General features: G+C 41.6%; 1 protein-coding gene across 1 annotated transcript in view; it reads right to left on the bottom strand.

Annotated features, from left to right (window-relative positions):
- smg1 (SMG1 nonsense mediated mRNA decay associated PI3K related kinase) overlaps nucleotides 1-17875 on the bottom strand; it is a 179823-nt gene that overhangs the window by 21199 nt on the left and 140749 nt on the right. Inside the window, exons 51-54 of the mRNA XM_046069927.1 lie at nucleotides 11169-11380; nucleotides 9760-9916; nucleotides 3156-3345; nucleotides 2519-2799 (exon numbers count right to left, since the gene is read on the bottom strand). Of these exons, the coding sequence (XP_045925883.1) occupies nucleotides 2519-2799; nucleotides 3156-3345; nucleotides 9760-9916; nucleotides 11169-11380 (840 nt within the window). The remainder of the gene's footprint in view (nucleotides 1-2518; nucleotides 2800-3155; nucleotides 3346-9759; nucleotides 9917-11168; nucleotides 11381-17875) is intronic.

Here is a 17875-nt window from a genome sequence, read left to right as displayed (position 1 = left end):
CTATTGCTTGTACACTTTTTTCTACCACATCTTTTCCTTCCCTTCGCCTCTCTATTAATGTGCTTGGACACAGAGCTCTGTGAACAGCCAGCCTCTTTAGCAATGACCTTTTGTGTCTTGCCCTCCTTGTGCAAGGTGTCAATGGTCGTCTTTTGGACAGCTGTCAAGTCAGCAGTCTTCCCCATGATTGTGTAGCCTGCAGAACTAGACTGAGAGATCGTTTAAAGGCCTTTGCAGGTGTTTTGAGTTAATTAGCTGATTAGAGTGTGGCACCAGGTGTCTTCAATATTGAACCTTTTCACAATATTCTAATTTTCTGAGATCCTGATTTTGGGGTTTTCACTAGTTGTCAGTTATAATCATCAAAATTAAAAGGAATGAACACTTGAAATATATCAGTCTGAGTGGAATGAATGTATACATTATACAAGTTTCACTTTTTGAATGGAATTACTGAAATAAAACTTTTTGATGATATTCTAATTATATGACCAGCACCTGTACATTGTTTCCTGTCAGCAAAAATATGTTATGTAACCTCTCTGGACAATGCTGATGGATTCTAATCCCCCTCACACCAGAGGAGATGGTGATCGGCTCTGCCGCAGCGGGAATAAAATCTCAAGCAGGGATAGACACCCGATATGCTCTTCCTGCCTTGGGCTGGAACATGCCCGCTAGGCAGTTGAAGCCCCGGGTTCACGCAGGCATTGTGCCTGCTTCACCCTGGAGAACCTTTGTTGATAGCTAGCAAGCCAAGCTAACTTGTCGGGAAAGGACCATTACCTGTCCACCAACGACTTGCCGGCTGGCAATAAGGGGAGCAATGCGGACACTGAACCGTGTGCTAGCGCAAGCTGGGGCTCACAGCTTGACCTAGCCGCCGCGGTCCTGCTTATGGAGGAAGTGCTGGAGTTGGATTATGAGGATGACGATGAGGACACCTCGGAGCTCCTCATATGAGAGGATGACGAGGACGAAATGTTCATCCCTTAAGCTCAGGTTGCCAAGCCTGACGCTGTGTGTGCGCCTCTGCGGCGAGCATACCGACTACCCCTGCGGTTGTGACGGAGACCACGATTTTGAATTTGGGGTTTTCATAAGCTGAATGCAATAATCATCGAAATTATACCAAATAAAGGCTTGAAATATCTCACTTTGCAAGTAATGAGTCTATATAATATTAGTTTCACCTTTTAAGTTGAATTACTGAAATAAATGAACTTTTGCACGATATGCTAATTTTTCGAGTTTCACCTGTATATTTCCACATTGCAATTAATGCAAGTGCTTCCCTTCGAGAGTATTCGTGTGCTGACCGAAGTGACTCTGGCCTCGTTACGACGGCAGGGTTTCAGTCTGGCTACATAGTTGGACGACTGGCTCCTTTTGACAGAGTCCGAACAGGTGTCTATGACAAACGCGCATAAGGATAAGACTTCTGGAAGATTTGGGTTTTATAATAAACATGGAGCCCCAGCATGGAGTATAATGTTTCTAGAGGGTAGAGGCCTTCAGGGCTTGTCGAGGATTTTCGCCTGCACAAGTCCACTCCCTTCAGATTGTATCTGAGATTACTGGGACTGATGGCATCGAAACGAATGCTAAGAAAGAGAACTTTAGGTTACTTGCGTAACCCCGGTTCTCAGAGTAGCATGAGAGACCTTCTTGCTGGGGTGAAGAGGTGCTTATTTTGAATGGTGTCTGCAACGTAGCATTTTTAACGATAGGTGGACCCACCAGACGCAGAAACTGCGATCACCAGCCAATCAGGATTGGCGTAATGACATAAATGCTTCTGAGGAATAGGCAGGGAGGCGCATCCCATAGTGAGACATCTCACTCATGAACCAGGGTTATGCGAATAACCTAAAGTTCTGACATAGCGAACATTTACCTCACATGCAGCTTCCCGGATATTACCACAGTGTGTGAAAGCAAGCAACTTGTCCACTTTTGACACATTCTGAAGACCTGTTAGCAACGTCTACTTCTTGTTTATTATGTAACGTCAATTTCTGGCATAACTATGCTTTGCATAGCCTGGTTTATTTAGTCCAAACAAGCTGATTCTTTTTTGCAACATTTCAAAAGTTACCTTAAAATTCACATGTGTTTGCTGAGTTTGAAGCCCTGAAGCTTTCAATCTTTTTCAGCAGAAACAGAAAGAAAGCCCCAAACTTCATAATGCTTCACTCATTCATCACTTCCCCAGTGGAAACAAGATTTCAAACTGAAGCAGTTGTTCATCAGTTGCTGTCCCTACCACCCGATTAAGAGGAGGGAGTAGTCAGCAGTTAATAGTGGTATAAAAACAGAGCAGTCAATGAAACAGATTTTTCAAAAATTGTCTATCACTGCAACCATGGTAAGTCCTTGATCATATAGTCGTAAATTATTTACACAAAAATATAAGGCTGATGGGTCTAGCAGTATGTAAGAGTAGCTGCGGACAGAGACACACTCGCACACACAATCAAACCCAGGCTTATGCCTAGCTGGATAGAAACTGTCATACCTTGCTTTCAGCACCAAAGTCTTTCGCCTCCACCTGGGTGACAACATCCAGGCCAAGGGCAGACAGGGTGCTGCAGAGGGCCAGACCAAGGGCTTGGCTGGGCAGACCCATGAGCATCTGCCGAACAAACTCAGCTGTGAAGGCCTTGATTGGGCGGGTCATCTGTTCCTCACTGACCATTGTCACACCTGACCCTGTTGCACTCGGCCGCTGGTACAGCGGTTTCCCCAAACCAACTGGTCCATTTGTAGGTAACAGGTCCTCAGCTGAGGGACATGTACCTGAAGACATAGGTTTTGAAATTTAAATTCATAAAAACCTCTAAGTGCAGATATAATTGACCATGCCCAATTTTCTCACACTCCTGATTTGGTCTAAAAAGAGCAGAAATACTGTATATGGATTAACATTTTACAACTTAAGAATCAACAATTTAAACAGTTTTAGGTATGTCTCAGCTTTTGTTTAGCCAGGCTAAAAGGTTATATTTAATAGGAGATCAATGATCAAACGTTGTGGGTGGGTTCAGTGTAATTGGTCTTAAAAAAAAACAACAAAATGGGTTCAAGTCCTTAGCTACCTATGTGACAGTGAAGCTACTATGTGGCAGTGAAGCTTCTATGTGGCAGTGTCTTACCAGACAGAGTCTGAGCAAAGGAGGCACATAGCCTGAAGAAATCCCTTATGGTTTGCAGTCTCTTGAGGAAGAATACCTCTTCCATCAGCTGCCGCTGATTCGGATTATCAAAAAAGTGGAGCTGTGTGGCACGAGCGTCCCTCAGAACATCCACCTTTCTCCAGGCAGTCGGCACCTCCAATGAACTAAGCTGAGGACAATGAGAAGCAGAAGAAAATGGGGTGAGAGAGAGTCGACTTTCATATTGGTAAGCATATACACCTTTATTCCAACCTTTATTCAACTAGGAAATAATGTTGACAGAAATTATGCTTACTGGAAAAGCGGATCACTGTACACTCACTCAATGTTTATCACTGAACAAAACTTGTCTTTGTATTAGAGGTCTGAATGAGCCTTGCAGTGAATTTCTGAATGGTCGAGGAGAGGCTACTCACTTTACGTCGATAATGTCAGGTGTTTTGCTAATACTGCTCGTCTCTTCCACCTTCAAACTAAAGCCGCGTTTCCACCAAAGGAGCTATGAAATGGGAACCTTTGGAGGAACTCACTGCGTTTCCACTGCAGGTACCAGGGTCTTAATTTGGTTCTAGGGTCTATATTTTCCCCCCAAAAAACTCCCTGCTCGGGGGGTAGTACTTTCCGAAAGTACCAGTACAGTGAATTTCTGAATGGGCGAGTAAAGGCTACTGGCTTTAAACCAAACATGTTGGCTGTTTTTTTTTTTACTACTGCTCCTCTTTTCCACCTATGTTTGCAAACCAATAAATTACAATCAACAGTCAGACGGGGTGGTGATGGTGCAATGGATAAGACACATGCCTTTGTGAGAGACCCGGGTTCAATTCCCCACTGTGACCCATCTACCAATGTGTCCCTGAGCAAGACACAACCCCTAGTTGCTCCAGAGGCATGCAACCTCTGACATGTATAGCAATTGTAAGTCGCTTTGGATAAAAGCGACAGCTAAATGAATAAATGTAATGTAAATGTAGATAGCTCCAAGTCTCGACTATGTCTGCCTGAGATCGTACGTTGACCTTCTACATGGCAATAGTGTATATGAGGATTTTCAGTCAGGATTTAGAGTTCATCATAGCACAGAGACAGCACTGGTGAAAATTACTAACGACCTCCTAATTGCATCAGACAAAGGACTTGTCTCTGTACTCGTTTTATTGGATCTTAGCGCTGCTTTTGATACCATTGAACATCAGATCCTATTACAGAGACTGGAACATTTCATTGGCATTAAAGGAACTGCTCTAAGCTGGTTTAAGTCCTATTTATCAGATCGATCTCAGTTTGTACATGTTAACGATGAATCCTCCATGCATGCCAAAGTTAGTCATGGAGATCGACAAGGATCCGTGCTGGGACCAAACCTCTTCACTTTATGCTTCCTTTAGGCATTATCATCAGGAAAAACTCATTGTTATGCAGATGATACTCAGTTATATCTATCGATCAAGCCAGATGAAACTCATCAGTTAGCTAAGCTTCAAATGTGCCTTCAGGATGTTAAAACCTGAATGACCTGTAATTTTCTAATGTTAAACTCAGATAAAACTGAAGTTATTGTTCTGGGGCCTAAGCACCGCCATGACGCATTATCTAAAGATATAGTTTCCCTTGATGGCATCGCCCTGGCCTCCAGCACCACTGTGAGGGATCTTGGAGTTATCTTTGATCAGGAAATGTCGTTTAAGTTTCACATTAAGCAAATTTCAATTTTTTCACCTACGTAATCAAGCAAAAATCAGGAACATCATGTCTAAAAAGATGCAGAAAAACTAGTTCATGAATTTGATACTACTAGACTGGATTACTGCAAGTCTTTATTATCAGGCTGCTCCAAAAAGTCCATTAAGACTCTCCAGCTGATCCAGAATGCTGCAGCATGTGTTCTGACAGGAACCAGGAAAAGAGATCACATTTCTCCTGTCTTAGCTTCTCTGCATTGGCTTCCTGTAAAATCCAGAATAGAATTTAAAATCATTCTTCTCACCTACAAAGCTCTTAATGGTCAGGCACCATCTTATCTTAAAGAGCTCATATTACCTTACTACCCCACCAGAGCACTGTGCTCCCAGAATGCAGGGTTACTTGTGGTTCCTAGAGTCTCCAAAAGCAGAATGAGAGCCAGAGCGTACAGCTATCAAGCTCCTCTCCTGTGGAACCAGGTTCCAGTTTGGGTTCAGGAGGCAGACACCATCTCCACATTTTCCTCTTTGATAAAGCTTATAGTTAGGGCTGGTTCAGGTGAGTCCTGAACCAGCCCTTAGTTATGCAGCTATAGGCCTAGGCTGCCGGGGGATTTCCCATGATGCACTGAGCTCCTCTCTCCTCCTCTCGCTCTGTATGCAACCTCATCCCATTAATGCATGTTACTAACTTGACTTCTCCCCTTTCTGGTAGTCTTGTGCTTTCTCCTCCTTCTCCTCCTTCTCCTCTCTCCTCCTATCACCTTCTGCAGGTGTTTCTGTCTCTGGAGCTGTGGAGTCTGGATCTGTGGTTGCGAGTCACCTGCTGCTACCATGTTCTTGCTCAACCATTTGCTACAGTTGTTATTACTAGTCCTATTGTTGTGATTCTTATACTTAAAAAGGAGACCCATTATATTGCTTTTCCAGTCCTATATTGTACTTCTGTGATTCCTATATGGCAGCTTTGCATGATTCAAGTCCCCCCCCCAAAAAAAGTCTTATACTGACTCTTTATGTAGGCCTTCATTTCAGTCTGAAACAAGCTGTAGATGCTCCTGTTTCTTTAAGGTCCCCTTCTCTAAGCCTACTGTTTTCTGATTGGCCAAGACCTGAAGCACGTTACCAGACTGTTGTTGTCACTGAGCGGTACAGACAGACCGAGTGTTGCTGCGCCGTTGCTGTGCGGAGCAAATTACCATATATGGAACATCGGCTCAGTGTAGCTCCGTGTGTGGTAGAAAAAGCAGTTCAATACAGAGCATTCAGAACAGGAGGAAATCTGAGATTTTTTCTCGCAGGGATTTCTTTTAAATACTTTAAACTTATTATCTGAATCTTTGGCCATGTTTAACATGAACTTCCAACATTATAACATTATAGGTAAGTCATAAAATGTAGAAAAGCACAACAGGTCTCCCTTAACATTTCTGTAAATATGTTAACATGTTAGCGTGGGTTTGTGGATGCGTGAGTGAGTGAGTGAGTGAATGTGTGCGCACACATTGATCGGTGATCGTCCACAACGAAAATGTTTGTTTTGAAATAAAGAAATACGCAATTTCAAAAATAATTTTCTAACATGGTTATTAACATATCTGTGAATAATAAGTTGGAAAATCTAGAGCAGAGTCTAATGGGTTGGAATTATAACCTGGGAAAGTCATTTGGTTAGTTTTGATGCTCTCCACAATGATTTTACATTCATGGTGAAGCACCAAGCAGTTTTGAGCCTCACTACCTTAAATCCTAGGAAAACCCTGTATATATGACCTCTGCATCATTACAGATATGATCGTTCATGTTTGCCTTTTGTGTCTTAATTTACTGCTTTGTACATTTTTAGAAATTAAAATAAATATAGGCAACACGAGAAACACCTATTATAAGCATTTCATTTGTACATTAAAACCTTAAAAGGACTAACGTTAACTAGTTTGTATCCCCAATTTTCTCTACTAACCTCAGCTTCTCCATGGTCAGCACTAACCTTTCTTTTTAATTTAACTATCAAGATGTACAGTATGTGTACAGGACAGAGCTGTAACCTGACAACTTAATGCTGATCTTTTCCCCAGGCATGTGATTGGCAAAGGCAAAAAAGCAGGAAAATATACCGAGACACCCCCCATAACCCGATAAAACTGGTGTCGGCTCTGTTATAACATATGGATGGTAAAGCAGAACCCATGACAACTTCTTTGGTGGAGGTGTTGCAGTGGGAATCCAAGACAAGTGTCTAATCCACTGCGCCTTCGCCACCTCTCTATAATAATAATTTTGTATTCATTTTTTACCAAGCTTCAACAGGTAAATGTGTAACATGCAGCATGAAATAATTGATTCTATAACTAAATAATATAACTACTAACTTGCAAATTAGTTTAGTAGAAGTTAATAGATTGTTTTTAATGAATAAGAGACAGCAGCAAAGGTTGTTGCCTGTTTAAGACCCGGTGGCCTAACTGTTTCAGAAACAGTTCTATTATTCAGGAAACTCAGATCAAACGGCCACATCAGTCTCTGTGTATTGATAAACTGAAGGAAAAAGTTTTTTCATTTCAACTCTGGCAGTGAGCGACAGTTTCACGGGATCGCGCCAGTTACACAGAAGCCGTTGCCATGGTTACCTCGGGGAACGCTTGTTTGCCTGTCTGTTGAGGAGCGCAGAGCGACCCCGCGGATCCAAGCCGTCTGAAAAGGCCTTATAAACCCAGTCACAACCATTCACAAGGAATTATTTTATAACTTGCCAAAACCTTTAACATAAGGACATAAAGTCTTAAAAAGCAACCATTCAGCAAAGTGTATATAGGCTACAGTATATGATTGATCAATTGACAACAAAGTCAAAGTAAACATTAGACATAGCCTATAACAAGCAATAATCAAAATCATACCCAATTTATCCGATGCTTATTGTCAACTCAGTGTTGGGCAAGTTACTCAGAAATAATATAGCTATTACCTAGTTACTTAGCATATAGGCTACTCCTTAAAAAAAGTAATATCAGCTACTCTAGCCTATTTATTACTGGGTGATATAACGCCACACTCTCCTGATGAGTCCAAGCATCACTGGCAGCAGCGGCGAAAGAGTTCCACGTTGCTGTTTTGCTTTAGCTGATGCTTAAATTGGCCTGTCAATGTAGAATTGTTCGCAGTTAAAAGCTTTTTCCTGGTCGCACAAAGTTTACAACGGACGACGATGTTCTTTGCATCTTAGACTGTGACACAATAATGGCAACATCGTTACTTACAGGTGTCAAAAATAACTCTCCTCCCTGTTCTCCTGTCTTCCTTCTTGGCCAATAGCTGATAAGGTCCGGTTGCCGCTGAGCTGCAGCGAAGTTGCGCATTCACGTCAGGGATCAGTAAGGTTCAGTAAGGCAGCCTTAATATGATTAGTAACTGTAACAACATTACTGTTTTGGAAATAGTAATCAGTCACACTATTCTTTACTGGGAAAAGTAATTTTACATTATTACTGCCCAACACCTTACGTACCACTGATGCGCGAGAGTGACTGTGGTACACACTGCGCAGGTGTGGAATGGGCAGCTGAACGGAAACGAACATCCTTGTTGATACTTGGAAAGGAAGAAAAACTTTACACACGTCAGCCAATAGATGTCCTCAAATCCTTTCCATTTCACTCGGCCAGCTCCTGTCCCCCCTCCATTTTTTATTACAGATCTGCATGATTCACGTGGGTCAGATTTTCAGGTTGGAAAATCCGGAAAAATCACATCCTGTTTCCTCCGCAAACTTTCACCGCCACCGTCTGTCACTCTCTCCCTCACATTCGCTCGTTCTTTGAAGAATAAAGAGAGGGAGACCGCCATGCGTGTAGAATGACCATGCTGAAAATCATTAATGACTGTGTGAAATTTTAGTAGCGGTGCTCATTCATTAAGCAGTGACGGGATGCTTATGTTGTTTGTTTCTCGGGAATAAACAACGTTTATTCAGTTTGTTTACTTTTATTCTCTGCACGGCAGGGACTCTATGTCCACATGTTACGCCGCCAGCAACAACTAGAAGAACATTCTGCGCAAGTGCTACACCCTTTTATACCCGGAAGCACCTTGTGCCGTAGTGAATAGTGTAGAGGAGAAACAACATGTTAACACTGTTTTTTGCAGCCAAGAATCGCTACTATCGCTAAACTCCATTTTATATCTTTGGTACAATATGAAAGAGACCTGTGCCAATAACACGAAAGCTGTGTGTTGGTCTTTGTAGTCGTAACAGCAAATTATATTTGGGACTAGCGAAGGAAAAACTATAAACCACAGGGGACAGTACTTAGAACACAATACTTTAGGGAATTTAAGACTTTTTGAAATTTAGATTTTTTGATTTTAAAATTTTCTACTTTTTTTTAAGACTTTAAAGGCCCACAGGAACTCTGTAAAAGGACATTTTCCCTTGCCTGTCGCCAAGTGTTTGCTCATGGTGGGAATTTTTGGGTCTCTGTAAATAATAGTATCATCTAGACCTGCTCTATATGAAAAGCGCTATGAGATAACTGTTGTGAATTGGTGCTATATAAATAAAACTGAATTGGAAATTAATATACATTTTGGTATTAAAGTCCCGGGTACTTTTGATGGATGTGCGGCTTTGGTTTCCACATGACAATTTAAAGCATTGCTGAATGAACGCATAGCTGTTGAATGTAATTGCTATTTGTAAATAGTGTTCATTTTTATTTGTATCGGTATTTTGTGCGCTGTACACAAGGCTCATCTATGAAAGAGACCCTGGTCTCAGTTTGATTTTCTCTGTATACATAAAGGTCAAAAATACACAAAACAGAAATGATACATGGGAAGAACATTATGTAGGTCAGCCTATCATTACATCTATTACTTTTGAAGGACAACTTGGGTACTACCTTCTCTGTGAGCTGCCCAAAGGCAGTCTCTAGCTGGGTGAACATGCCATCAAAGGCCACCAACAACATTTGACCTGCAGACATCTTCGGTGTGTCCTGGCCTGGTCCATCCATGCTGCGAGGCTGGATCAGCTCAGAGTACTGAGCACGCAGCATTCTGAGCACAAAAGATTTTTCATGAATCAGACATGATGTGGATTTTAAGCATTTTCGGTTTGCAATCAGTGAAAGGGATACTAAGCAATTCTGCAGAGAGTTTGTTGATATTTGAACTAAACTGCCAAACAAATACACCCCTCCCTTCAGTGTTCCCTCAGAAGCTCCGCCCCCCATATTCATGGACGTGCATTGCCAAGGCAACCAGTAATACTCCGCTGAAATATGGCAGATTCCACTGTCTGCTGGTGGAGGGCACATTAGCCTCAATAAAGAAGCATGTTTTTGCAGTGTTGTAGTAAATGTAACAAGTAAAAGTGTAACAATATTAAAATACTACATCTGTATGTTTACCGCGAGTAACTTCAACAGTAACGAATGTTCAACAAACATTATCAAATGAACGACATGCACACAAACGGCATCCAAAACACAACGAGGGGAAAAAAATAGTGCAAGTTATTTGAAATAGTTTTTACACAAGTACAGTGACTGATGAGGACAATAAGTCTGTATCTCATGCAAAGCCAAAAAGGAGCGTAATGTCTCCGGTAATATTTGGCAATCTAGTATAGCATTTTGTGTTATGCATCAACCCAAATAATCCCACTGTTCTAGCAAAACTTGTATTTTTAGGTTTTCGTGGCCATAAAATCCTTCAAAAACAACTGACAAAAACAATCATAAACTCAGACTGGACAAACACACAGCATGTAATGCTACTACTCTACCTATTGATTGTGTGAAGCAGCAAAACTAACATTACTCACCTGTTGAGAAGAAACAGCAACCTCTCTATCAGTTTTATTTCCGTCCAAACCTCCGAGGTTTCTCTAGCTTTTAAACGCCTCACTTGTTAACATGGGTCTTTGTGATCATATAACTTTTTTCACAATGTGTACTCCTCCGACCTTTTCCTCTTTGGCTGTTTCTGGGTCATTTCTTCTGGACAGTGCCCAGAGTCCCGTAGTGAATCTAGCATGTTTGAATGTACTGGTGTTGATCACTTTCTCTCTCTCACTGCCCCCCGCCCACATCACTCCTGTGCACGAGTATGAACGCCACCTGTTGCTGATTGGCTGGAACAATATTGTGGGGATCTCTACAAGCCACTGTCTTTGTGTTCCATTTCCAGGCAGGCTAACCGTGATGCATTATGAATTATTCACTGAATTTAATAAATGGTGTGTTGGATTAGAATTGCTTAGTATCCCTTTAAGCCAATGCTGTGTCTGATCAAATTCATCACTTACCTGGTGATGTGGAGGCAGTGGTTGTGCCCATCATGGTCCAGACCTGTGGTGGCCTTAAGGCTGTCGGCCAAACCCTGCAAGCCAAAACAATCTGAGCTCTGGTCCACTAGCTGCTCCAGCTCTGTCAACATGGACTCCAGGGTGGGCTCTCCTTTTTCCATACAGCGCAGAGCCTCTGGAAAGATTATCTGACGGAAGTTGGTGTTCAGTTCCTACAGTAAACAAGGAAAAAATTGTTTAATTTTTCCAGTGGAACGTACTGCTAAAGGTCTTGACATTAAAGCTTGTCCATGTGGATGTTTTGTAGGGCAAGTGAAGGAAAAATGTACTTGTCATTTTTTTTGTCATATAAACTAGTAAAAATACTGCGTGTCTTCACATATGATGTGTGATGTTATAATTACACAGCTATTTAGCAAAATGCTTAGATTCAGAATACCGATTTGAAACAAATGCATTCTCTCCTCACAATTGGTCCATGTAAACCAACCATGAGTCAACCCAAGTATTCCACAGGGTACCCCCAGGATTCTCAAAGTTAAATTTAAGACTTTAAGACCTTTTTAATACCACCTAGGATGAAATTTAATACCAACTTCACGGCTGTATAATGGAAAATCCGTATGAATTTAAATTCCGAGAAAATTATTTACAAATTTACGTGAATTTAAGAAAATATTTTATTATTACATTCATGTTTAACACACTATATCTTTTGGGGGTGTGCTAAAATAAATCAGGGGCATCACTTTGTGTTGAAAAGTGGTGGAAACATAGGGGTTCAGATTAGGGATGTGATGTGCACTTAGCTCAAATGAACGATGCACAATATTGGGTTCACGAGAACAAGACAAGAAGATATTTTAACACTATTTTGATGAAATATTCAATGCTGAAATCTATCGGGGGGTCCCCTAGAAAATTTGCAGCATTCTGCAGACATTTTCTACACCAGTTTATGGTAGAATTGTCTTTAATTATATAAAGGGATTCAGGTGACAATTCAAACAGAATATAATGCAGTACTCAACAGCTTGTTTTTTAAGCTTAAATTTTTTGGACAATCCACATTTGTTTCTCCAGCCATCTTCATCTGCTTATCTGGGATCGGGTCGCAGGGGGAGCAGCTCCAGCAGGGGACCTGGAACACCTCCCTAGGGAGGCGTCCAGGAGGCATCCTTACCAGATGCCCAAACCACCTAAACTGGCTCCTCTCAACGCAAAGGAGCAGCGGCTCTACTCTTAGCTCCTCGCGGATGGCCGAGCTTCTCACCCTATCTCTAAGGGAGACACCAGCCACCCGCCTGAGGAAACCCACTTTGGCCGCTTGTACCCATGCTCTCGTCATGACCCAGCCTTCATGACCATAGGTGAGGGTAGGAACGAAAATTGACCGGTAGATCGAGAGCTTTGCCTTACAGCTCATCTCTCTTTTCGTCACAACGGTGCGATAAAGCAAGTGCGATACCGCCCCCGCTGCTCCGATTCTCCAGCTCCAGTCTCCCCTCACTTGTGAACAAGACCCCGAGGTACTTTAACTCCTTCACTTGGGGTAAGGACTCATTCCCTACCTGGAGTTGGCACTCCACCGGTTTCCTGCTGAGAACCATGGCCTCAGATTTAGAGGTGCAAATCCTCTTCGCACTCTGCTGCGAACCGATCCAGTGAGAGCTGGAGATCACGGACCGATGATGCCATCAGGACCACATCATCTGCAAAAAGCAGTGACGAGATCCCAAGCCCACCGAACCGCAAACCCTCCTCACCACGACTATGCCTCAATATCCTGTCCATGAATATCACAAATAGGATTGGTGACAAAGTGCAGCCCTGGCAAAGGTCAACGCTCACCTGGAAAGAGTCCGACTTACTGCTGAGTACTCTGAGACAGCTCTGACTTCCACGCAATGTTAAAGAGACGTGTCATCCAAGACAGCCCCTCCACACCCGAAGCTTTAGTATTTCTCGGCAGATCTCATCAATCCCTGGGGCTTTGCCACTGTGGACTTGTTTGACTACCTCAGTAACTTCCACCAGGGAAATTGACGAGAATCCTCCATCAGCCTCCAGCTCTGCCTCTACTAGAGAGGGCATGTCAGTCAGATTTACGAGTTCCTCAGTGTTCCACCGCCCAAGTACCTCCTTAGTTGAGGTCAACAGAGTCCCATCCTTCCTGTACACAGCTTGGACGGTTCCCCGCTTCCCCCTCCTGAGGTGGTGGACAGTTCTACAGAAGCACTTTGGTGCTGACCGAAAGTCCTTCTCCATGTCTTCTCCGAACTTCTCCCACACCCGCTGCTTTGCATCTGCCACAGCAGAGGCTGCAGCCCTTTGGGCCTGTCAGTACCTTGCAACCCCCTCCCGAGTCCTCCCAGACAACAAATCCCAGAAGGCGTCCTTTAGTCGGACGGCTTCCCTGACCACTGCTGTCCACCACGGTGTTCGAGGGTCACCGCCCCTTGAGGCACTTAAGACCTTGAGACCACAGCCTCCCACTGCGGCTTCAGCAGGTTCAATGTCCCCTAACCTTTCAAAGAGCGTAGGACAGCTACGGTGTCCGACACACAAAAGGTGTCTCTTCTGAGACAGCAGAGAGTGGCCGGTCAAGAAATTAGGTTTCTTTAGGTATATTTATTAAGAAATTATATTAACTTAATTATTCCAAGAGGGTCCAACTGCAGACCTCCTCTGTCAGGCCGGTCAGGACAGGAAATACATGCAAAAACTACAAAATAAAACCGTGCGATTTGACAGGAAACGCATTAAAAAATTATAAAGTTTAATCACAGACATAGGGAGTGGGTTTTTGTTGTTAATTTATATTTAATTATTAAGTCAACATTGTAACGGGAAACTAGCAGGCCAATTCCTTAAATATAGCATATTGATTTGAGCCTATTCTACTTAGCACTTAACGTGCCAATGTAGCAACAAAGCCCACTGTATATCGCTTCAATCATTCAATTAGTAACAGTATCTTTTTTACAGGCACTATTTATTTATTCTGTCAAAATATGACGTTAATTACGTCCATACAGCCACATCTATTCACAGAAAAACATTGTCTTCAATTAAGAGTGTAACTTAGCCTCTCTTCCAGTCATCTTAAAAGAAACACACACACTTCTCATTAATAATTCACTTTTGAAGAGTAATATACTATGGCATTTTAATGCAATCAGCTGAATTTAATAGGATGTGTTTTTTCCACTGTGGAAACTGGACTACAATTTCAGCTTCGTGGGAGTCTGCAGTATAACGTACGTTACCGGTGGGGTTTAATAAATAAATAAATAAATAAATAAATAAATAATAGAAGCCTGGACAGAGACTGCATTGCTCATTAAGTGGTCAACACTTTCTCTCTCAAACAGCAGCCCACTACTTGCCCAAGATGTGTAATACTGCAACAAAGTTTAAGTTTTAAAAGCCTGAAATAAACCAACGAACACTACTGCTCAAGGAGAGACGCAGACCCGCCCTTTATCATATCATATTAATTATTATTAATCATGTCAAAATTAAATTGATGCGGTGCGCAGCATAGTTCATTTGAAAAACGTGTTTATTTTAGTGTGTTTATCTTATTAGTACAATGTACATTTGTCATTAAAAATAATGGTTGTTGGTAAATGAATTACTGACCCCCACAGGATGCATGATTAAGAGCTCAGACCGTAACTAGAACCCTGCTGGACTATGTGGACTATCAAACGGTACAATCCATAAACATGAACACACATGCAATACAACATGTATACTTGTATCGATAATTTTGTAAATATCCACTTTTTAAAAATGAATGGAGACAATAGCATACTGTAATAATACTTTGACTTTATTCACTGTACACACAGATTACACAGTTAGAAAAGGAGTTGGCAGCAGTGACTGATTTGCATTATCCAAAACATAAAAAAAAAAGTCTGAATTCATGGGTCTTGGCATGTTCCATCAATATATCTACGCAAACTAGGATATGCCAACTGTGGCTGTGGTGAGGAGTAGTATCTTTGTGTGGATAACTGTTTAAATAACTGTGTGTGTTAAATATCTCACTGCTCCAAAACAGCTGATTCAAACTATCAACTCGTTATAAATCCTGAAGCTGCTTCAATCAGCGGTGTTGAAGCAGGGAGAGATTAAATCATGCAGGACAGGGGGTCTTCAATTCAACTAAGATCAATTCATACAGCCAGCAAAGTCTTTGCACACTGTTTAACGTTAAGTGTGAGAAGCTACACCGAACGGTCTAAACGATACAGATTTTTATTTTATCTTCTTTTGGACAAATAACTAACATGAGCGTCGTTAACATGTTAAGACAAATGCAAACCTGTGCCCTTGCAAAATGCTTTACAAAAAAACAACAAAAAACACACAGCTTCATACAGTCTATGAGTAGCTTACATTATCCAAAGGGGAAAAAAGCTAATTCTGCTACTTCAGGAGCTAACGCTAGCCACCATTGGCGTGGCGTAATGTTACCTATGTAGAACGACAAATAACCTAACTTACACACGTAACAATCTGTAATTTGTGTGATTTAGATGTACAATATTGACAGCGGTAGCTATTGATGGCACACATACTAAGAGCAATGCATTCAGACTTTACTCAGTGTTTTGGATAAGGCTAACCAGTCACCTACCGCTGTCAGGATGTGTAGAGTAGCGAAACAACCGAGAATGCATCACATTACATCCTGTTCAGTAAAACCACATGTTATTGTGACTTTGCCAATGACGAATAACATGGAAAATTTGAGCCAAGAGTGTGAAATACTCACCGTTTCTGCACCACAGTCCATTATAAACCACACTTTAGATAAAGTCTATACAAACACTGACAAGAAACACATTCATTCTCTCTGTGATTATGGACCCTCGCCACAACTGCCCGCCAATAATAATATCTGGCCCGCTGACAGATTACGGTGTTTCGATAGCAGCAAAAATATAAATAAAATAAATACTTTGATAGCGGTGCTGAAATAGATCTCAGTCATGGCAGCAACAGTTACTCACATAATCACTTCCTCTATAGTGGTTTTGCCTGCAAAATAAAAGCGCGACAGTCTGTAGCCTGCTTGACCGACCTCTGAAAGAGCCGTCAGAAAACGTGATTCCCCTAAATGTCCTCTACCTGGAGATACTGGGGAATTGAAAAAGCTTCCATAGGTTGATGGACGCGGATCTCACACACTAACCTTGGGTCGCCAGTCCTGCACTTTACCGACTGAGCTAACCAAACAACATGCTCCGATGCAAAAACTCCTGTAAAGAAAGAACTTTCCTTCTGTGATTTTTCAATTTCCTGAAATAGCGGCTCGCTTATCACATGGCAGATAAGAGTATTCTCTGGCAACAGACTAGCTCCAAACTGTATTTGCCTTGTCATTATGTGGTTAGTTGTAACACTTTAGTTAGCTATTTACATAGGTTAGCTCTAAACATGTGGCATCTCTTAAGAACTACAAAATGTCTCAACTAAAAACTACAGTAGCCACAGTGCATTTCATTAAGAGAAAATTAAAATAGTGAAAGCAGGTCACCTAGGGGCTTATCTGAACATTTATTGGTATCATTCTGCATTGTCTATTATATATTAGTGTTTGGTTGATGCCCAATAAAAAGTCACTGAATAAATATATTTATCTACATTTTGCAATCTAATCAGAGCAGAGATTCCTGCTCTCTCTGCTCTGGTTAGCGACGGTCCATATTTCCCCATCATGGACGGAGTAGTTTGTTAAGTTTGCTGTTTTAAGTTCCAAAATGCAAATATTGCTTTTTGCTAGTGTTTGTAATGTGTCTGTTCATGATGGTTTAAGTAGCAAGGGCTAATGTCATTTTTCGTGCTGGTTCATGATTTCAACCATTAGTGAGGTGGCTGTTGCATTATTGATGTCAGCTATATTTTGATAGTTTCACACACTTTCGTCGTCTCCTGTTATGCGTCAATTAAAAGAGACATTTTGGTAAAGTTTTGTTTTTTTTAAAACTACATCTTAGTCTTTATTCATAATAATATAAGTCCTTTAACATAACAATAATTTAGTGACGCCAATGCCGTTTTGTCATCAACTTGTCTTAGTCATGGAATAAAAAAAGTTTTACAAACATATTTAGTCATAGTTTAACACTATTACATATAATCGAATGAATACGAAAAGAATTTCTACATATCCTTAAAAAACAATACATGTAAGAAATTTCTCATATCCAAAGAGAGAATAGGCTGCTTCTACTTCTATCTGGATGATTTCACAGTGTTTTGGGAGTGCACGTACCTGCAAGCAAGTGTACACAGCGTTGGCCAAATACACAGCCTGGGTAGTGGCAGAGGGTGCAGGCAGCTCCAGGTCATGGGGCAGGAGTGTGCAGCGTTGTAGCAGTGTTGCCAGAGCACTGACATTTCCAGTCATACTGCAGAGCTCCTCCAGGAACCACGCCCCATCCCGAGATGTCAGATCTACCAGCTGCTCCCCAGCACCGGCAGCAGCTCCCTCCATCACCAGGTTCCTCCTGGAGAAAATAAAATAAACCCTGACTTCTTCTGTTCACCAACAATTTTTATCTTCATTTTTCCTTGTCTGTGTCACCAAGAGCTTGCTCATGGTGGGAAATGTTGGGTTGCCTAATAATAATCATAATAATATCACAAAGATCTATATGAAAAGTGCAATGAGATAACTTCTGTTATGA

The sequence above is a fragment of the Micropterus dolomieu genome, linkage group LG02 (assembly GCF_021292245.1).
Source record: "Micropterus dolomieu isolate WLL.071019.BEF.003 ecotype Adirondacks linkage group LG02, ASM2129224v1, whole genome shotgun sequence".
Classification (NCBI taxonomy): domain Eukaryota; kingdom Metazoa; phylum Chordata; class Actinopteri; order Centrarchiformes; family Centrarchidae; genus Micropterus; species Micropterus dolomieu.
The sequence above is the reverse complement of the archived record's forward strand: the minus strand, read 5'-3'. Positions and strand labels throughout refer to the sequence as shown.